This window comes from Macrobrachium rosenbergii, chromosome 41 (genome assembly GCF_040412425.1).
Source record: "Macrobrachium rosenbergii isolate ZJJX-2024 chromosome 41, ASM4041242v1, whole genome shotgun sequence".
Lineage (NCBI taxonomy): Eukaryota > Metazoa > Arthropoda > Malacostraca > Decapoda > Palaemonidae > Macrobrachium > Macrobrachium rosenbergii.
In genome coordinates this window covers 91,143,227-91,166,987 of record NC_089781.1, presented here as the reverse complement: position 1 = coordinate 91,166,987, position 23,761 = coordinate 91,143,227, and the positions used below count along the sequence as shown (strand labels likewise).

The 23,761-nt window shown below is 34.0% G+C and overlaps 1 protein-coding gene and 1 long non-coding RNA gene across 2 annotated transcripts; both read left to right on the top strand.

Annotated features, from left to right (window-relative positions):
* The first annotated feature begins 4,548 nt into the window (after window positions 1–4,548).
* On the top strand, window positions 4,549–5,247 carry LOC136827243 (peptidyl-prolyl cis-trans isomerase G-like). Its single transcript, XM_067085016.1, has one exon. The coding sequence runs from the start codon at window positions 4,549–4,551 to the stop codon at window positions 5,245–5,247; it is 699 nt and encodes a 232-aa protein (XP_066941117.1).
* Window positions 5,248–17,216: 11,969 nt separating this feature from the next.
* On the top strand, window positions 17,217–23,406 carry LOC136826529 (uncharacterized). Its single transcript, XR_010849642.1, has 4 exons — window positions 17,217–17,460; window positions 19,568–20,093; window positions 21,225–21,416; window positions 23,375–23,406. It is a non-coding gene; the product is annotated as an uncharacterized lncRNA (long non-coding RNA).
* Window positions 23,407–23,761: the final 355 nt, after the last annotated feature.

Below are 23,761 nucleotides of genomic sequence, written 5' to 3'. Positions count from 1 at the left end.
TATATATATATATATATATATATATATATATATATATATATATATATGTATATATATATATATATATATATATATCTTTTTATCGTCGATAAACTTTATTTCACCTCCAATTTACGAAGATTTTCGTAACAGTCTTAATAGTCCTTGCAATATTATTTTAATGTTCTGAGCTTGTGTTGTATAGTATTTGTAAGTAATCTTTTTATTATTTTTATTCATTTATTATTTCCTCAAAGTTTTTTTCTCTCTCTGATGGACGTATGGACATTCCAGTCTATGATGGCGTGTATGGTAAGTGAGTGACCTTTTAAAATTTCCCTGTATGAGTATTTCTTAGGTCAGGGTCAGTAGCAAGATCATTTTGGGTGCTAGGATACCACGGGGATAAACGAACAACCCATTCGAAAATAAATAATATAATAATAATAATAATAATAATAATATTAATATTAATAATATTGTTATTATTATTATTATTATTATTATTATTATTATTATTATTATTATTATTATTATTATTATTATTTTTAAAAATGCACAATTAAATGAATTGTATCACTGGTAAAAATGTTGATGTTTACCAGTTATAATAGTTTCTGATATAATTGCAGATTTTTAGTGAACAAAAATTTAATCACGACATAGTGAATTATTATTATTATTATTATTATTATTATTATTATTATTATTATTATTATATTATTATTATTATTATTATTATTATTAGTATTATTATTATTATTATTATTGAAACATCAGGTTATTATTATTATTATTATTATTATTATTATTATTATTATTATTATTATTATTATTATCACAGCACCAGGGAAGATGACTTGACACTCTCTGTAGCGATGTTTACTCTCAAGAATAATATGATGATTATGAATGAGCATATTTGTTTGTCTAATCCAGCACACAGAAAGTTCATTGACCCCCGTCTTGGATTTCAATCCCACCTTGAGGAACGCCACATCATTTTGCATATTCTATTCAACACTCGGTGAGTTGTGTGTGTGTGTCCTTCAAGATGGTTTGGTGACTCGGGGAAAATCCTAATCAAGTTGCGATTGTCAGAGAATGTAAGTTTATTTGATCTGTTTTGATACTAGGTCTTTTTTTTTAAGATTCAGCAGACCTTATGCCGGGGCTGGTTTTAGCTCTTGGGTAGCCTGTGATTTCTTACGTCTGTATGAAGGCTTGTTTGATGTGTTCCTATTCAGAGTATAAAAACTGATTATATATATATATATATATATATATATATATATATATATATATATATATATATATATATATATATATATATATTTTTTTTTAAATATATATAACTATATAAATATACAATATATATATATATGTGTATATATATATGTATAAGATATATATATATATATATATATATATATATATATATATATATATATATATATATATATATATATATATATATGATTATAATCCGACGGACAAGTGGTTTATATCTAAAAATATACCACGAGGGCGAAAGGTGTGAGGCCACCCGCATAGGTAAGGAGATTTATATACAACAATACTGCTCAGACCTCTAACTCTATATGATTATAATCAAACTCTCTCTCTCTCTTCTCTCTCTCTCTCTCTCTCCACCGGTAAGGTGTGAATATTTAGTTTCCACCCGACTGTATGTTCGTTCGTACTGTCCTTCCAGGGTAAATACTGCAAATTTCTTCCCATTGTACCTCAGTCCCTAAAGATGTCTTAGAAATAAAGCTCCTGTTTCTAATATTTTCTCTCTCTGTCGACTAGATTCATTTACAAACTCTCTCTCTTTGATATTTTGATAATATCTACTTGTTAATATTCTATAGCCTGGACGAGATTTGAATACTTTTGATTACCTAAGACTAATTTGATTTCTTTTTCGTAACATGGGAAAATTCATATTTTCATGTACTTTCATTTTTTAAATGTTTTATACAATCTGGACTAAAAAAAAATTGATTTTAGGGTAAATACTGAGAGAACAAATACATAATAATTAATAATAATTAATAATAATTCACCACGTAAATATAAGACGTCAGTCTCTGAAAGATGTCGACGGATGTCTGTGATGGATTTTCGGAAATAATAAAGTCCTTCTGACTGCTTGGGAATCAGACTGGTTAGAAGAGAGTATAACCTCTGAACAGGACATATATATATATATATATATATATATATATATATATATATATATATATATATATATATATATATATATATATATATATATATATATATATATATATATATATATATATATTCAGATATTATAATACTCTTATGATATATATATTCGATTCCCATATATAGTCAGAAGGACTATATATCCGTTATATAAATCCATCATAGACATCCGTCGACCTATATATAGTGTATTGGGCGCCTGATCGTTATTCTATATATGAGCAGGGACAGAGGTTATAATACTCTTCTGACGTCTTATATTTACGTGTCAGAAGGATTATTATTATTATTATTATTATTATTATCCGTCGACCTATTATTAGCAAATGCCTTAGCTCAGTTTAGACATTCTCTTGACGTTGCTTATATTCAAGAATTATTATTATTATTTTGAAATTATTAATTATTATTATTATCATTAGCAATTATAAAATCATTTTTAGTCCAAAATATTTGAAATACTGATAATCTCGAGGTTATCATCAATTATAAAATCATTTTTTTTAGTCCAGATTGTCGTAAAACATTTTTTAAAAAATGAAAGTACATGAAAAATATGAATTTTCCCATGTTACAAAAAAGAAATCAAATTAGCCTTAGGTAACCAAAAAGTATTAAAATCTTCTCCAGGCTATAGAATATTAACAAAGAAATATTCTCTATATTATCAAAATATCAAAAACATTTCCAGAGTTTGTAAATGAATCTAGTCGACACTAGACAATGTTACCAAAATATTAGAAACATTTCAGCCTATTTATAAGTAAATCTAGTCGACACTAGACACATATTACCAAAATGTTAAAAATATTTCCCCTTATTTTTTAGTGAATCTAGTCGACTCTATACAATATTACCAAAATATTAAAAACATTTCCCCCTCTCTGTAAGTAAATCTAGTCGACACTAGACAATATTACCAATATTAAAAATATTTCCCCCCTGTTTGTAAGTGAATCTAGTCGACACTAGACAATATTACCAAAATATTAAAAACATTTCCCCCCTCTCTGTAAGTAAATCTAGTCGACACTAGACAATATTACCAAAATGTTAAAAATATTTTCCCCTATGTGGTGAATCTAGTCAGTAGTAGATAGATAAGTAAGGAAATATTATTAAAGTGATTAGATATGTATAAGTGAATCTATGTAGTCAGTAGTTGATAGAGAAGTAAGGAAATAGTATTTAAGTGATTAAAAGGTCGAAAGAAAAATAACTAGCAACCACAAATAACCGAAAAAAAAAAATTAAACAAAACTCAAACGCAACCTATCTTGATATCTGATCGAAGCCTGTTGCGCCTCACAAGACGTAACACAAGGGAAAATAATTTAACGAATAACATCAATAAACAAAACAGCAAAACCCCCCAAAAAAATATTGAAAAATCAAAGAGAAAGCTAACAAAAACTCAGTTTCGTCTTCAGCCAAGACAAGATAAGGAGTTATGATTTATAAGCAGCAGAGATAAAATAAATCATAAGAAGGAAAAAAATATATTGCAAGATAATTCTCAGCGATAAAAAACAAAGTCCGTCTCTCTTTTATAATGACAATTTACATCTCTGCTCATTAGTTTACGACTTTGTGTCCTTTGTGTAATTGGCCTTTTATGTCTCTTGGAACTGCGCATGCGTTGTTATTCGTCGTGTTTTTGACGCAGTCTCGATGAAATTTTAAACGAAAGTAGACGGGTAACTAAGGACAGTGCTACAAAATTATGTAATAATAATAATAATAATAATAATAATAATAATAATAATAATAATAATAATAATAATAATAACAAGAAGAAGAAGAAGAAGAAGAAGAAGAAGACGAAGAAGAAGAAGAAGGATTTTCAGAACAAAAACTTATTGACAGGAAGTGAATGAAAATGCTTAAGGATGGTGCAAAAGGAAAAGCAACTAATAATAATAATAATAATAATAATAATAATAATAATAATAATAATAATAATAATAATAAAAACAGTCAACATGAAACTGATAAATGTGAAAATAACCAATATTAAACAATAATCATAAAAACTCTTTAATGATAATCATAATAATAATAAAATTCTACTATGATAATCATAATAATTGTAATACTCACAATCATTATCATCATCACCTTAAAACAGTCAACATGAAACTGATAAATGTGAAAATAACCAATATTAAACAATAATCATAAAAATCTTTAATGATAATCATAATAATAATAAAATTCTACTATGATAATCATAATAATTGTAATACTCACTATCATTATCATCACCACCTTATTATCGCTATCAGGGTGAAAGCAAACAATTCAGAAAAAAAATATCAGCAAATACCACCAGCAATGAGAACAAGTCCCAAACATGACCAGCGAAAACAAAACCTAAAGATAACAGGGAACGACATTCACAAGCAATTCTTGCAAAAACAAGGAGGTCTCCTCTCTAGATTTCGTAGCAGAGACGCAAGCAAATCTCTCAAGAAACAGCAAGATCTCCTGTCGAGATCTCATAGCAGAGACGCAAGCAAATCTCTCGAGAAACAACAAGATCTCCTGTCAAAATCTCATAGCAGAGACGCAAGCAAATCTCTCAAGAAACATCAAGATCTCCTCTCTAGACTTCCTACCAGAGACGCAAGCAAATCTCTCAAGAAACAGCAAGATCTCCTCTCAAGATTTCGTAGCAGAGACGCAAGCAGACCTTCCACCTCAAGATTTCGTAGCAGAGACGCAAGCAAATCTCTCAAAAAACAAGATTTCCTCTCAAGATTTCATAGCAGGGACGCAAGCAAATCTCTCAAGAAACAACAAGATCTCCTCTCAAGATTTCGTAGCAGAGACGCAAGCAAATCTCTCAAGAAACAACAAGATCTCCTCTCAAGATTTCGTAGCAGAGACGCAAGCAAATCTCTCAAGAAACAACAAGATCTCCTCTCTAGATTCCGTAGCAGAGACGCAAGCAAATCGAAAACCGCCATTCCCACCCGTGATGACCACGTAATGTCAAGCAAGCTCGTTTCAGCGTCTTCTTCTTCTTGCTAACACGATATGATCCTGAAGGGCTCAGGTTACAAAGTTTCTTGTCGTTTGTCAGTGTTGTAGTTATCGTCGCTCTTCACTCGTCCGTCTTGCTTTCCTTTCCATGTGTGGGTTTTATCATGGTTTCACTTTGCAGTGCTTTGTTGCTCTTTTTGTTCTCGCGGTTCGTATTTATTCAGCCGGTTTTAGTAAGCGAGTGTTAGGGTTGATTTGTTTTGACGTTCGCTAGGTCCTCTTAGGCTTAGGGGTTTGTACTGATATATATAAGTATATATAAGCAGCGGCTTTTTATTTACTTTTATATCGTTGAAAGATACGGCACAGAGAGTATTCTTAAGTCTGAGATTTTTCCAAAGGTCTCTTGATTTATTTCTTGTTTGAGATAATAAAGACTTTGACTGGTCGTTCTGGTAGAATCGATTCTGTCCACAATTATTTTTGTAAGAAGCTCTGAGTCCGTAAATGTTATTTACATGTTCAATGTGTTTTGGGCATCTCACCTTGTAAATGTAAGGCTGGGTATTACTTCCACTCGAAAGCTAGATTCCGCGTTATTCTTCAGGAAATTTGCAAAAAACGGTATCTAAGAAAGAACTCATAACTACCCCATCAGCGTGAGAAATAAAGTCTGTGTTAATAAAGGAAAACCCATGAAAAATTAATTCGGATATTTTTATTTTTATCCCTCTCGAAGGCTACCGTATCACTGTTCCAAGAAGGGGAGTGAGGACTCCATAAGAAACCCATTAAAATATATATTAGGAATTTTTTAAATCACCGTAGACTTAATCAGATTCAATTTTTACGCGATTTTTTTAACCAGTGCTTTTATACACAAGTGAGAGAAAAGTCGACCACCAAGGTCGTATAATTAACTCAAGGTTTTTTTTTAATTTGTAGCAGAGTTACAGCTTAGACAGTTTTTCCTTCATTTACAATTAATATATTACATAATATGGACGTTTTATTGGATTAAATGAATATATTACATAATATGGACGTTTTATTTCTGAAAAAATCTTCGTTAAAATGTGAGTTCTCATAAAATGACAAAGGAAATAAATAATTGCATTTTCTTTTCGCAAGTACTACAAATCTATTCATTGGTAGCAAATTTGTTTTTGTCAAAGTGGCCATTTCTCCATTTACTTATATATATGCATCTTTTTGTGTCTTTTTACGTATAATTGTTATTATACATTATATATAAGTCGAGCATTATTTGAAAATAATCTTGTGGCACTTTATTCGTATGTACATAAATAGACAAATATAAACTAGTTATGCCAAAAGAGTAGCAAGAGTTCTCATTTTCTATGAAAGTCTTCAACTTGTTCAAAGAAAACTATAATGGAGAGGGTAACAAAAGAAAAATTTACCCAACTTCCTGCGTGTTCAAAAAAAAGTTTTGAAACAAGTTAGAGATCGATAGTAACCCAGTAGTTGTGCAGGATAAATAAATCTTTTCACAGAATTATCTACAAGCCTATCCAAAAAATCTCCAACAATATCACTCTAGGATAATTTTATCCAGACAACGAACTGTTAACTAAACAAAAACTTCTTTCAGTTTTCTTCTGAAGATGGAAAGAGAAACCCACAAGATTCCTGTGTATAACTTGTTTACTTGTAAATATTTACTTATTACTTTAATCTCGAGTACTTTCAGGTCCAAACTGTGACCCTTTTTCAAGAGATGTGAAGGTAGTCAGGCTGGTTCAAGGCCCAGGAATCTTGTGGGTTTCTCTTTCGAATTGTTAACTGTTAACCGCTAACTAAAAATAGACTGTTTTCAGTCCGTATGAGAAAAAACTTTTGTGCAAATGAATACAAGCTTATGAAGAAAAGGATCCTATGTTTTAAAAGTCAGCGTTTAGATAATATCAGTGAAAAGTTTGTTTTTAAAAACAGACTTGGCATCAGCGAATATTACATCTCTGTCTCCCAGGAGGTGGGTGGTACCCGTCAGTGCACCTCACTAGTGAAGGGCGTTTCACTGATTTTTTAGTAATCGCGGTTACTGATTACTTTTATGAAAAATAACCGTTTAATAACTACTTTTTTTATATCTTTATAGCAATTTCTGGTGTCTGGGCATAAAAACATGTGTAAAATGTATGAGTAACATTAGCATTTCATATAATCAGACTTGTAGGCCTATGCATTTTAAGATAACATAAATGTGCGTGCATCTTGTAAAATAAGAGATAAAAATTTATATCAAAAAGTAGTTTTAGCAGTCTTTACGCACATCCGCCATCCCTGGCCTTGACACCTAACAAGAACTTACTGAGTGAATTGAATTCAGAATTCAATGACCGTTTTTTAAACTTTTTTAACCATTTTCTGTAATAAACGCCATGTATTGATTCAGATGAAGCACCTTTAAAATATCAAAGCAAATCCGATTCTAACATTGTAGAACAATGTGCTTTTATTCTCTAATTAGTGATAAAAGAAAATGTAATGAGTAATCATTTACAGATAATCGATTACTCAAAAAGAAATCAGTTACTAGAATTTCAGGAAGTAATCAAAGTAATCAGATCCAATAACCGATTACGCCCACCACTGCAACTCACACGATGCTCTGTAGGCATTACTAAAGGTTCTTTGTATTGTCCCTTCAGCCACTAGATGCAACACCCGTTATTCCTTTCCCTGTACCTTTGTTCATATTCTGTTAATTCCATATAAATTTACCACCCTCTCCTAACAATTGTTTCAATATTATTTTCAACGGCGAATGGCCTCATATAGGTAGAAACACTTAGCTTTTGACCTAAATTTCTATTCCATTCCATTATACATGCCTGTATAATGCACTTTGCCAGGGCCAAACATATCCTTTCATTATAAACACTCCATATGTGTACACCATGTTTTGATAACTTCAACCATGCCTCAGTTCGCTTTCTCATACTTTACCACACTTACGAGTTTTATTTAAGCAAGGACCGCGTTGCCAAAATCAAGCACAATCTAATGTTAACTCAGACCTGATTGTCTTGGACCACTTTAGATTCTTTATTACGATACACATGCAGCAAGTAATTTCTACTTATATTTTGGGTAGCTACATACTTAACAGGAGAGGAGTTAAACTTGGAAAGAGAGACAAACTTAGTTCATTCATAAATTATATAAAGTACCTATAGACAACATGCAAAACTTGAAGCTATATTTATTTTGTATTAAGAGTAAAAATTCACTTCTTGATATGAAATATCTTGCACCTCTCCATTTAGTCTGCGTCCCATTACAGTCGACTACTCACTGGGCCCATAATCCACAGCTTAGGTTAAAAGGGTCAAAATGGAGTTTTAAGCATATATGTCTCAGTCGTCCCTACCTAATTTTGCGAGAGAGAGAGAAAGAGAAAGAGATGGGGGGGGAGGAGGATTACATTTAGGTTAACTTTAGATCGTCCCTCCCCTCGTCGAGAACAGTCATATAAAAAAAATCACGTCACATTCTATGAAAGAATTTGTTTTTATATCTCATTTTCATTCTTGCCATTTTTATCTTCATTTGCTAAATGTACAGTAGATACAGTAACAATTTTTTTCAGTGTTAAGGACTAGGAATTATATATACTTTGGTCATATTTAAACAACAGTTTCAGTATTGAGATTCACGGGTGTATTTGATGAATAAACAAAAGCAGTTACTGCTTTTCTGTCAGAGTTAAAATTAACGTTTTAACTAAGAACCTTTGCTTGTCAAACTGTGCGGTGAATTCCCGTAAGGGTAAGCAACTTTATGATCTTTATGAGACGAAGAAATAATCTTGAATCGAATGTTCAGTATGCAGTTTAATGAGCTAAAACGTTTCCTATCTTAGAAATAACCATACTTGTAACCAAGTATGAATAAACTTTCCTATACGTCTATAATAAATCAATATATTGTCATATTATTGCTGTCGTTCTTTCCCTACTTAGATGTTCGACTTTATGCATTGCCAAAGAAGAGATCACAAAACCCTTTGTGCTATTGCTCAAAATACCGTATGAATTTGTAATTCAGGCTCTCAATTGCGCCTTACCCAGCATGTCAACTGTCTTTCAATCAAGTGTGATTCATCCAATGGGGAATGAACAAAAAATCTTAAATATTCAGAAATGTGTTGGAAAATATGCTGCCCTAAAATGGAAGACTGCAGTATGCAAAAATACAAAATACTGTTTTCCCTTGCAACTGATTTTGCAGATACTGCAAATGGGACCCCTAAATACTGTTGGAAAGCATTGAAGAATCATTCTGAAACTGCAGTAACTTGTGTATTAGTGATTCACGAGCCCAATAGTTGGCATATCTCAATGTCGAAAATTTTGGATATACTGCAGTTTTCCGTTTTAGGGCAGTATGGTTCCTTTGAACTTCTCGATGGCCTTTGATAAGTTTTATCCAAATGAATATTCACTTTTCTTTCTGAAATCGATTAAACGGAAGCTGCGGGAAAAATCACTTAGAAAAACCAGTAAACTCAAACTTTGTCAAACTGGATGTTACAAAGACACAAAGAATGACCCCGTAGGAGGGTAGCGCCATCAGTGCACCTCATGCAGTGCACTGTATGCATTTCTTAAGGTTCTTTGCAGTGTTCCTTCGGCCCCTGGCTGCAACCCGCTTAGTTCCTTTTACTGTACCTCCTTTCATATTCTCTCTCCCATCTTACTTTCCACCCTCTCCTAACAATTGATTCAAAGTGCAAGATTGAGGTTTTCCTCCTGTTAAATCTTTCAAACCTTTTATTCTTAATTTCCGTTTCAGCGTTGAATGACCTCATAGGTCCCAGTGATTGGCCTTTGGCCTAAATTCTATATTCAATTCACAGAGAATGAAATTATATTTCAAAAACTTATTGTAAGCCAATATAAGCGATTTACATTTGGGCTTGAAATAGTTCGTTGAGATAAGTGGATAAGCATGAGAAAACGTTATTCTCGGAGAGAGGGAGATATAAGAACTATAGAAAGAACTATTATATAACAAAATCGCGATCATATTCACCATACAGAGAATGATTTTTGCATCTTAATTCACTCTTTCAATCATCATTAACTTTCAATTCGATAAGGTGCATCAATAACCACGTTTCTCAGAGTTACAGATGTAGAATTGTGTGTACTTCTGTTGTGTTCGGATAATCGTGAATCCAGGCGAAGGATTGCAGTTTATGTTTCCATCAAAGCAAAAATTAACATTTTCTGTGCCAGCCTTCGCTTTTCAAACTTTGCGGCCGATTCTTAATCAGGTTAGCCAACACGGTGATTCATGAAACAGGTGGAAAAAATGCTAGATATAATGTTCAGTATACAGTTTGATTATTTAGAACACATTAGATTATCCAGAATTGCTATTCTTTATGTTGTTTCAACATACTTTCCTATTAGCCTAAGGCAAATTATTACATGATAATATCATTGTGGTCGGTTGTTTCTCCTTGTCAGGCGTTCGGCCTCGGCTTTTGTAGGTGTTACCAAAGGGTGAGATATAATGATCCCTTATAAATTTCCTTTATTGGTAAAAAAACTGCGTAAGTTAATTAGTAACACTATCATTCCACAGTATAAAATTCTTGGCTATTTGAATTTGTCAAAATAAAAGATTTCTGTTGCGCTTATTTTTGGAAAACACGATAGTTTTTTCAGAGCAATTACTACGAGCCTCGCTGTTTCTTTCAGTTACCGATAGATGTCCTCAGATGTCTGTCGTTCTTTTAAGTTTAAAAACATTCTGCACACGTGTAAATTATGAAAATAACTCCTGTCTTTGTTTATACTCATATATGTCATTTTGTCTTTTATATATAGTCAGGTAGCCATAATAATGTGAAGCACATGTGTTCTGTATATTAACCGTAAGAATTAAGACTCGGTAAACCTAAAAGAAAGCCCATGACAAAAATCTCTTTAACTTTCAAATTTTGGCTGGCGTTTTCCACTCAGAATGACCAACATTAGTGACGCAGGAAGAAGAGAAATTACCGTAAATTTAAAATTTGTTGGCAAATTTACGTTCGAAAAAAGACTCTTACCGTTTAAATAGTATCTTCATTAAAATTATGCCGAATTTATATTCGTGCTTGTGTAATACAGTATATCTATTGTCTTCATGTTACTGTTGTAGTAGTGCTTCCTCTTCCAGCATAGACTCCGCCTCCATGTCATATTGCCAGAGCCGTTGATGTAAATTTCCTTGGAAACATCTTAAGTTTGTTGGAAATGTCTTCTCGAGAAGTAATCTTTAATATGTGATAGCATATCAATAACATTTTCATCAGTTTCCTAAGTACTTACAATTTTTTAACGTTTATAACAAACAAACTACATTAGTTTTTAGACATAATTTACCCTTCGCCACATGGCTTCAATGCCGACAAAAATGGGATAAAGGAAAATAAGCCTTATTGACAGCCACGTGGTCACCGGGGTCCATATAAGTATGCAATTGTCTGGAAGCTTGTTAAGCAGTTTAATTGCCTCTTTGATAATTTCACATGAATGTACTCCTATAGTGAATGATGATGATAATTTTAATAGTAGTATTAGTATGGTATGATTTCAAAATATGAAAAATCAAGAGTATTTTCGACATATTCATCTTTGAAAGGCCACTATTGACAATATTATATAATAATTACTGGGTTTATTGAAATTGTGTTTTTCTCCATTTGATCACACTCTTTTTTTTCAGTTTTATTTTAGATAGGTTGAGGAGGACCCTTCATTCATGTATTAAATAAGTTACACTGCCCTGAAGAATCAGTGAAGTCTAGCCTTTTGGATAATTTTTTTTTTATATCAGTAACTTTATTACTCAATTTACAATGATAATTTTTGTCTCGCTTATAACCTAATCGTTCTGGGTGTAGGGCCGGCAGTGCACCTCATGTGGTACACTGTAGGCATTACTTAAGGTTTTTGCAGCGTACCTTCGGCCCCTAGCTACAACCCCTTTCGCTTCTTTTACTGTACCTCCTTTCATATTCTCTTTCTTCCATTTTACTTTCCACCCTCTCCTAACAATTGATTCATAGTGCAACTGCTTTGAGGTTTTCCTCCTGTTACACCTTTCAAACCTTTCACTGTCAATTTCCGTTTCACCCCTGAATGACCTCATAGGTCCCAGTGCTTGGCCTTTGGCCTAAATTCTATATTCAATTCAATTCAGAACCTGAATCGTGCTAAAGTTCGATTTTCCTTTAATCTTTAATTATGTGTTTAATTAGATTAAAACATTAAACGTGAATAACGACTGTGATGAGTTTTGAGATATATTATCCATATATTTTACTTTTAGCTCTATCAGTAGCACTCCTACGTGGGTGTTTTCCGTTAATTGTCATGAAAATGAATGATTTTGTAATCATAGGCATAAGAGGGACGAAGACCCTTTTCCATGCTATAGATACTGCTTTAAATTACAACTTGTTTTGAATTATCATGTATGGGGGAGTAAATAAGAGAGAGTGCATAACGATTTTTTTCTCCCTCTTGCTATCCTTAAACTGAGTTGACGTTTAATTAAAACTTTATTTTGAATTTGTGATTTCCAGCCACTGCAGATATCCGGTGGCCGGTAAATAAAGTCACAGAAAAAGTCACAATTTTTGCTAGGGAAAAAGTCACAGGAAAAAAATTCACATTATTTTATAGTGGCCGGTAATAAAGTCACAGGGAAAAATTCATGTAACGTTTTTCCTGTGACTTTTTACCTGTGACTTTTTGACTTAGTTCCTGCCTTTTTCTGTGACTTTTTACCTGTGACTTTTTTACCTGTGACTTTTTTTGACTTTTCTCCTATGACTTTTCTACCTGTGACTTTTTTCCTGTAACTTTTCTACCTGACTTTTTTCCTGACTTTTGTCCTGTGACTTTTTTTACCTGGGTTCAGATATCCATGTGGGATATCAACGACCCATGAATGATTTTGTAACTCCAGTGTGCTCGTGAGATCACCGATGGCTCCTGACTGAGTCCACTGCTATTACAGCTAATAGAAAGCGGGTCATATTTGTTTACTGCTATTGTGAATTTCTTGTTTCTCTGTGAGCTTCACCTTCTCCAACCAGAATGGTTTCCACCACAGTCGACTGCCGGCTAGGTACACAGACTATATCATAAGGTCATAACGGATTTTTCAGGATGAGGGTTTAAGTTATTCCCCCTACCCCTTCGTGGGATTGATCTCGCGTCTCAATTGTGGGCCTGAGACACCAACTTATATCTTGGTTTAAAGTAAATAAGAGAGAGAGAGAGAGAGAGCAGTCATAAAAAATCTAAACATAGAGTTCTAGTTTCTTCCTCAAACTATAGTGCCAATAACCTAGATGTTGTAACGCCAGTTTTAGTAACCATAAATCAATCGATCATTCCTTCAGTTATTCAGGATTATGATTATTATCTGAATTTCGAATCAGAAAGAAAGTTGAATTTAATAACATTTTTATTAGTAGTACAGACTTAGAAGCTTGCTAATCTTTTTAATACCGAGATACTACAGAGAAGCAGCTGAAAGTTAGCATCTGATTTCACATTATATAGTCAAAAATTAATTTGCACTTTTCAAACTTCGCTTCATATTCCTGATCAGGCTTGCCAACGGTATAGTGTGTTTGAGAGGAGTAAATAATCTGAATATAAAGCTTAGCATGCAGCAGTTTAATGAGCTGAATAATTTTCAGGAATGGCGATTATTATTCATTTTTATGGTCCTTCAAGATAGTCATCAATCTGCAAATGACAAATTATTCCACCGTCATGTCATTGTGGCCGGTCTGTTTCTTCTTCGACCTTCAGGCATGACATTTGTAAGTATTGCCAAAAGTAATATCGCTGGTCTCCTTTTACATTTCTTATTATTCACCAAAATACTCCACGTTTCTGTAGTTCATATTAACCAAAAGACAAGATATATTTTTTGGCCGCAATATTTGCGGAGATGACAAAATTATTTTGTACTTTTTAAAGGAAAGTGAGATAGTTATTCAGTGAAAATACTACGATTCATTTCGTTTCTTTCAGTTACCGACAGATGGCTTCAGAGCTTTATCGTTCTTTTAACTTTTTATTCGTCTACCCTTTTAGGATACCTCATTTTTATGATATACCCTTGCACATGTAATTTTAATTTATGTACTTTTATAATTGTTTATATAAATACAAAGCAGACATGAAGTCTTTATCTTTCGTGAGGTCTCAGACTCATTAAAACTTAAAGAAAGCTACTGTCAAGCGCCATGTTGATTTTCAAACATGGCGCCAGATTCTTGTCAGAATAGCAAACCCTTGTGTCTAGGAAAGAAGATACTTTCAGAAAATGAACAACTAATTGATGTTTTTAGCTTTTCAGAAGACTTAGATAGTTAATTTGACCACATAATTAAAGATAGAAGTAAGACATCTTTACATTTGGCAAGGATAAACTTCAATTATCGTCATGTTATTGTTATCAACCCTGGGTCCTCTTTCAGTATAGACTCCGCCCCTAGATGATATTGCCAGAACGTATTCCGCATAGTTCCTTAGTGGATATCTTAAGTTAGTTGAAAATATTATGCAAAAAGCTGATTCTGATTAATGAATATTAAAACATAAGATCATTTTGAAGGTTTTTAAGGTATATTTATATTTTTTACGTCTTTACTATACAAAACCACAATAGGTTTTCAGTAAAGTTTACCGTTTTCTATTCGGTTTGTAAATGTCACCGACAGATGGCCTTAGTATGCCAAGGTTTCAGGAAAAAGTAGGACAGAGGAAATTAGACCTTATTGCAAGCCACAAGGTCACCTGGGTCCATATGGGTGGCGTAACTACTTGGAGTCTTGTTAACCAAGGTAATTAATTGCCTGCTTTAAATGTTTGACATGCCTTTGTTGAATAATAAGAGTAATAATATTATAAAGCATTTGCTCAAAGTAAGGTAGATGGAAAATAAATGAAAGGTACAAAGCTAAGAAGTGCCTTATGTTCGTTTTCTTCATTTGATTAATTAATTGCTAATGGGTCAATTTCAGCTCTTAATAGTTAACCAGTTTCATTCGTTGAAATGTTAATTCAGTCTTGTCTGCCATGAGAAATCAGTTGAAATCATAGATATTTTATATTTCATTTTCGTCATCAGTAACATCATTAATGATCTGGACTTTGCAGAAAGCCTTGACTGAATAAGTCGACATGCATGTGACAGATTAAAACTAATATAGCTACTACTAGTAGTATCTCTTTGCAGTATTGTTTATAGTCCTGTCGGTTCTGACTTATCTCAGTTGTAATTTTAATCTAAGCGACAGGGAACTACTGTCAACGCATAATTATCATGCAGTATGATGAACTTGTAGTTTACCATGCGGTATGATGAACTGTAAGTATTATCATGCAATATAATGAATTTTAGGTTATCATGCAGCATGATGAGCTTACCATACGGTATGACGAACTTTAAGTATTATCATGCAATATAGTGAATTTTAAGTTATCATTCAGTATGATGAGCTTATCATACGGTATGATGGACTTCAAAATTAGTTTTTTTTTTTAACTTGGCTTAATTTTATGTAAACTGTAATGCCATACATCTGTGTCTCTTGAATTGCAAAATTTTTGCTTGTTGATGGCAGAACATCACATCGTAATAATACCGTCTGGGTAATTCTGCTTCAGCATTTTGGACAAAACCCTTGTGTGTGTGTGTGTGTATGTTGCCAGTCACTATCATGAATTCCCATTTTAATGTCGTAGTATTTATAGCCGTATTTCACAGTTCGTTACTGCAAACAGTGAGGAAATAATCTCTACTGTCAGTTTCCGTTTCGGCGCTGAATGACCTCATAGGTCCCAGTGCTTGGCCTTTGGTCAAAATTCTAAATTCAGTTCATATGGCACACTTGACAGTACGAAGTGATTTCCTGGATGTCGAAAAAGCTGAGCAGGTTGTTTTATGAATTATGAATTGCTTGGCCGTTTTTAATTGCTTGTTACGTTTCACGGAATTTGAGCGGAAGAAAATGCGTTCATGTTTCAGCGTCAACTAATACAAAGGGTCTTGTTGCTTCTCTTTCGTAAAATTTGAGATACAGTAAAGATAAAAAAAAAAAAATAAAAATTAAGCAAAACATTTTTATTTCCAAGCTTGGTACTTATGAATCCAGGTGAAAAAAATCACAGAAAAAAGTCACAGGAAAAAAAAGTCACATTAATATTTCCTAGATTGTGACCCACAAGAGTTTTAACCCGGTATGTATCCACATTTGCGGCGTGTTTAGTACAAGCTCGTTGGGGATTACTGTATAAACATAAACAAAAGACTGTAAATATTATAAAGATAATAACCCCCAAGAATATTGTGAATATTTTCCCTTGTGACTTTATTACCTGTCACCATAAATTTATGTGACTTTTTTCCCTGTGACTTTTTTCCTGTGACTCTTATTACCAGCCACCGGTAAATACACCCAGGAATACAGTTTTGAAAAATCTCTTGAATAAACCTCAAATGGACATAAATTACTATTCAGACAAAATTGCACATTGTCAAATCAGCAGCAATGAGCACATTTTTATTTAGTTTTGTTTTCATTTTTTATTCTAACAAATGCTTTTATTTTGGTAACTATCATGACAATATTTTTTAGGACCCCGACTTTTATTTTTGATACCATAACAAATGTAAAATAAATTTCCTGGTAACTTTCTTAAATTTGCTAATTTTTTTCATCTGGTTTTCTGTACTCAAATTAAAAGACAAAATCCATAGCTTTATTTAAATTCATGTAATATTTCAATTTTACTTCTGAAAATTACAGTAACTTTTACCTACGTTCCATAGTTAATATTCTATGTTTATAAGCATAATCATTTATGGCGTTTTGAAATGTCACTAAATATCCCAAAATTCATTAGGAAATATAACAATCTTCAGATTATATGTTCTTTAATAGTGAATGAATACAACAATAATTATGTATAATTAGCGGGGTAGGGGTAATGCATCTTTCCTTTCTATAACAGCCACTGGGACGATCTGTCACAGAGTGTTGATGACGTAACCTGGAAAAGCCTCCTCACGGCAGCTTCTGATTGGCTGAAAGAAGCTCTGTCAACCGGCTGGAAAGTCGAAGTTCAAGCTTTGAGAGGTCGTCTCGCTGATTTGATCTTCGGCAGTGCCAGCGTGAGGTAGTCTGTTCAACTATTCCATATATACAAGGTAAGAGAAACTTGAGATTTTGTTTCATAGCTAAATTTTTCGAGGCTAGGGATTTTTTGTGATAGTGTATCAGTGGGGTTTTTTTTTTTAGTGTCGGCTCGTTTATACGAAATGCCATTTGCAACATAGGCCTAAATAGGCTATACCTTTGCGGTGCTATAGGCTTCCATCACGATCTGTTGCCGTACGTGCAACAGAGTTTCCTTTCACTGCTTACCTGCTTTACGTAAGAGATTCCTTTATTTCGGTAACAAATATTTCATTTTAGGGAGGTGGTTGTGCTGAGTATGCCTAAATATAAGATGAGAAAGTTCACCAGGTTTTACTGAACTCCGCTTTTCGGTGGTAAAGGAATCGATATAGGCCTAGCATTTAGATGCTTTCGAGATATCTAATATGAAATTCGTGGACTTCTTACTTTGGGTTAGAGGGAAATGTTACCGTTTGATCTTTGGCTTTTAGGAATATACTCGAATATAGGCAGTATCCGAAAGTTTTCAAGGTCACACAACGTTCTGTAAAATCAGAAGTTTCCTCACCAGACGGTTGGTTGTAATCCTTAGTATTGGGGACCTCTCCAACATTGTTGGGAACATGTTCGTGCTCTGGGCAAAATCATGTATTTGTACCTGCATGAGATTTGTGTACGTGTGGGAGACTTACACACTGAGCATTTTTTGGTTCAGTGTAAGTACTTGAAGCCCAAGTTTTAATACGTATTTCATTGCGGTAACACCCACTTTCCGAATTTTGACCAGTTTTATGCAACTTAAGATGTGGAAGCTAAGTGGTTTGTTCAGCTTGTTTAATTTTGACTAGGGGAAAGTGGCCCGGGTTGGTTCTTTTGGCGCTGCCCATGGTGCCTGAACAGTTGGCGTAGGATGCATGGCATTTTTCACTGTTCAGTATATCACCAATTGTAGTTGCGGGTTTTGGTCTATGGTCGCCATTATTGACAGGTTTTTAACTACTGATTCTCGGTGTGCAGTTGGTCTTTTTCTCAGATGGTAAGTAAAGTAAAGGTTGGTGAATTTGTTCCTGCAACTACCAGTTTCCTATTTTGGTTGCTGTTGCTGCTGCTTCTGTTAATATCTACACAGATCTTAATCCTTTTCGTTACTATTCAATTACTAGTCAGAAATTACAAATGGTGACAAAGGTACATTGTTAGGATGCCAAAATAAATTTGGTTTGCCACATTACTACGGAAAATGATTGAATTAGTTTGGATTTTGTTTTTTAGTTTGTGGTACCTTTCAGGTTTTCGTGAAACCTAAGCTGACAATGAACTTCTGGTACCGTACTACTGGTAGAAATTCATGAATCTAAGGGCGTTAGAACCTGTGCCGTTGTAGTTTTTTGAGTACTTGTCACTTCCAAACCTCTTCAAACAAGGTGTTTTCTTGAACTTAATGCAGCTCTTAGTTCCTCGTATTCTTAATTAGTGCAGATGTGTTCCTCGTACTCTTAAAACACTTGTAACAGCATGACTTCAATATACTTATGCAGAAAGAGCTAACGATAAACATTGAACTTTTTTCAACAAGCGTAAATTAGCGTATTTCCGTTCTCCTCAGACTGACTGCATGCACTGTAGTTTAGTGCATCTCAAGAGCCTTGTATGAGGATTTTAAAATTCAAGCCATGTTAGACTTGAGCCTACATTAAGAAATGACGCAAGCTTTGCTACTCTTGGCAGTGACATGCCCTAAGGTTGACTGTTATATATATATAAACATATAAAACCTTTAAAATTTTTACACCAATGCTGTTACTGAAGATGGACCAGTGTGTGGTATCAGCAACAGGTAGCTAGTTTGACCTCAAAGTAGAGGGGTCCGTTCACGGTGAAAGCGACAGTAGCTGGAAACCTGTTGGTTTCATTCAAAATTTTAACTTGGAACTACAAAGTCCAATCTGTTAACAAAATGGCACCTTAGTGTTTTTAGTTACGAGAATTTATTAAAATCCGTTAATTTGTTTGTAGGTACTAATATATTTTAAATTTACAGAGCTCACGTTGAAAACACTTCAAATATACAAAAGACAGGGCAACGTAGTGTTTTGAATTCCAACATACTAATTGAAGGATGTTTTCTCCAAACAGGTCGTGGACACTTTTTCCAGGTTTCCAGTGCAAGGGACCAGTTAGAAATTCATATTCCCACTCTCGATATTACGAGAACCACCTGTTATAAGACAAATAGACTTCCAAAACCACCTGAAGGCAGTTTCTCTGTTACCAGGAGAGACGGAAGTGGGCGAGCTTGATTTCGTATACCAAGTTCTCCATAACTATTCGAGAGCCTGTTAAGTACTTAGAGATTAAAGAAGTACTTTGAGATGCTGGATGCTGGAAAGTGCTTCAAGAGATGCTGGAAAGTACTTCGAATTGCTGTAACAAGAAATACCGAAAAGTACTTCGAAATGCTACTTCAGCTCCTCTTCACTCTCAATCGTTGAGTGACCGGAAAGACCTCAGTGCTTGGCGTGATACCCTGTATTTCATAAATGACATCCAGTCCAAAATATGGGATCCTTCAGTGCTGCTGATAACAAGCACAATGACTGAGATTGTCTGAGGCGTATCGTCGCTCAGAACGAATGTGAATATCGCCAAAGCGAAATTTTCTGTAAGTATTAGCTTTAAATGCCTTATCAAATTAGTTTTCACTCTGGTAGACTGTTATGAAGTGAAACCAGTGATATAGCCGCCTGGGGTTTTTTAATGCCACATCAAAATTTTGACTTGAAAGAACAAAACATTGAAAATAGGTAACAAGAGGGAACTGAGGGAGAACCTTTGAAAATATCACTGGAGACATTTTGTTACAGGAAAAGTAACTTAGAACTATACAACTTTAGATTAGTAATTACAGTATTGTACATCTCTACTGTACATCTAGGGTACTTTGAAGGCAACGATGAATTTGCAAAATTTCTAAAGCTTTTAAGTGCCATGACTATTTGATCAATATTTTTGTCATTTTGCATCACGCTTTTTATGGGGCTAAAGAAAATAGACAATTTTATGAAGACTGAAGCAGTTGGCTGTGACAATTTTATGAAGACTGAAGCAGTTGGCTATTTTTAATCGCTTGTCAGGAAATGTGTGAAAACCTTCTCGTTTCAATGACAACTAATGTAGTGTGCCTGTGTTTTGTCAAATTATAATAACCATTAAAACTGTTCAATCCGAACTTTTATTTTCAAACGTGGCACCTACTTCCAATAATTTAGTTCACAGATCTTTAATTGAAGTTGAATTGGATTAAATTTACAATTTAGATGCTACTAATATACACTCGTCGGCAATATCAACTGTACTGGGAAATTTAATTTCCTTTTTTTTTTTTGTGTAAATGGTTTTATCTTTGAATTTATGGCAACTGTTTTTTTTTAAAGTCCGGCTTTTATTCTTGATACCATAAATATAAAATAACTGTCCTGGTAACTCTAACTTGATCATTTTTATCTAGTCTTCAGCAGTCAGACTAAGTCAAAATCCATCAGCTTTAGTAAAATTCATGCAACAATATTTTGAAGTTTTGTTTATGGAATTGCAATAGTCATGTTCCCTAGTTAATATTGTTTGTACGCACCAGTGTATCTCAGTTAACAACGCATAGTCATTTATGGCATATTGAAATATATACCAAAATTCATTAGGAAATACAACCCTTCAGATTGTATGCTTTGTAACATTTAATATGTACAATATATGAATAGTGGGGTAGAGGTAATGTATCTTCCTTTTATTTCAGACAATGGGGGGATCTGTCACTGTCGGATTACGAACCTTGGGAAAAGCCTTCCCATGGCAGCTTCTGATGCTGAAAGGACGCGCATTCAACCGGCTAGAAAAATTAAGTTTAAACTTGGAGAGGATGCATGGGCATTTGTTCTTTGGCTGTGTTAGGAAGTTGTCGTCTGAGGAAGTAGACCGTATATACGAGGTAAGAGAAACTTGTACTTTCGTCTCGTAATTAGTTTGTTTTTCAAGGCTAGGGATTTTTTTATGGTGTATAGTTTTTTTTTTCCAGTGTATCGTTTTTTTTTTTCCAGCTGGTTTATCCGCTGTCATTTATATTATTTGCAACATAGACTTAAATTGGCTATACCTTTGCAGTAAGCTTCCATCATGATCTGTTTTACGTGCGACTGACTTTCCCTTCATTGCCTATTCGGCTTTGCGTAAGACATTCCCGTGTTTCGTGCACACAAACTTTAATTTTTCATTATAAGAGGTGATTATGTCGAATATACCGAAGTATAAGATGCTAGTTCACCAAGCTTTAGTTTACTGAACATCGTCTCTTTTTAGCGTGACTTTTTCAGTCGTACAGTTAAGGAACCAATATAGGCCTACAATTGAGTTAAATGCTTTCGATGTGTCTGATGGGAAATTTCGAAATGTCTGATGACTCCTCCTTGGGTTTAGAGGGAAATTTTACTTTTCGATCTTTGGCTCTTAGGAATATTCTTGAATTTAGGCTGTACCAGAAAGTTTTCAAGATCACACAGTGCCAGTGGTTCTAGAAAATCGTCAAAAAGCGTCTTGTCTTAATGAGGTGAGGGTTGACCGTAATCCTTAGAAAGGGCCCCATCCATAATCCTTTGTATGGAAACCTATCCAACATTGTTGGGAACTTGGCTGTGCTCGCGGAAAAATCATGTTTACCTACATGACATTTGTATACTAACGGGGAAAAAAAAAAAATTATGGTTGTGGGAGACTAGATACTTCAACAAAACACTTTTGAGTTTAATGGCAGTGCTTGAAGCTGAAGTTAACACTTTCCATTGCATTAGCACGATTAGGCCCAGTGATAACACCCACATTACGAATAACTAGGATTAGTTTTAAGCAGCTTAAGATAATGAAAGCCACAGGGTTTATTCAGCTTGGCTTTTAATTTTCACAAGTGGAAACGTGGCATGGGAGGGTACTTCTGGGGCTGCCCATGGAATCCTGGGCATTTGGCGTTGGATGGTATAGCGGCAGGTAACTTTTCATCAATAAGGAAAGTCCGTACATTAAAAGTGATTCGTTAGAACTGACTTTTTCCAAATGTGAAATCTAGCGAAGGCTTGTAGTTTGGACTATTATATGCAAGGCTATCATACTATACGTAAATGTGTTTTAATGTTTTGCTCAAAAATTGTGAAAAAAATGAGGTACTTTGAACAAATGTCATTGTAGGATAAGGAATTTATTAAAAGGATAGTCTTTGTGGGAGATTAAGTGCTAAAAACTGAAGGCAGTAGGTGGGCAGACCATTATTAAGATTTCTTTAGAATTCATTAGTTTGTCTAGGGTAGGTAAATTATAAATTCTGCTCCTAAAGGTTGACGTAACTAACTTTGCTCTGAGGTTGGCTTGCCTGGCGTGAAAATACCCCATTATATTTTATGGAATATGCCCTGTATGTCTATATTATGCATAGGGGAAATGAATTTGCAAGTCTGTGGAGTGGGAACAGTAAGCAGAGAAATGTAAACTGGTTTTATTTTTCAGTAGTTGATCACAGGTTTCTTCCACAACTAAGTAATCGATGTAGACCATTGATGAGTTCTTTAAGAATGTAGCGATTGAGTGAAGTAATGGACGTGTACTGCAAGGTGATGATTGAAAGTAAAATATCGGCTGCTCAGTTAAAACGGTATTGCCTCAGCTAATCTCCTGTATCGGTACTGAGAGTGCGCTTGGACTGAGGGCTTGATATGAGGCCGAAAGTCTAGTTACTCTGAATATTTTTAAATTAAATACTCACTGTAAGGTAATGTTTTAGGTTGAAAATCGCATGACTTCCATTAGTAAGCCTCAAACCCAATGGTATGCTTATAGCCCTAAATTCTGTTTTTAAAGAAATTTATCAGTACTGAAATCTTTAATGTATTTAATTTTTTCCAGGTGCTTGAGCAGATGATAGCTGCCACTGGAGCAGTGACATCACAGTCAGTCGACCACGGTTAATCGCTGCTATTAGAACAGAACTCTCTTGAAGCCTTTCTTGAAGAGGTATTATCCTGAAGGACAAAGGCTTTCTTTAAGGTGCCATGAACCCTCTTGTCTTGTAATAGATGTACTAAACTAATAAATAAATATTCTTGTCCTAACAATGTTTGTTCTTGCCCTTTGAATGCAAGTTCTGAACAGTCACTATTCAGTCCGGAGCGCATCGATCATTAGAAAAAGAAAAATTAATCGCCACTAGCTTTGCAAACTTCTAAAAAGGTGATTAAAGGCTTTCTTGAAGGTGTCATTGAAAAAGTGCTCTGAATCCAGAGCAGATCTTCT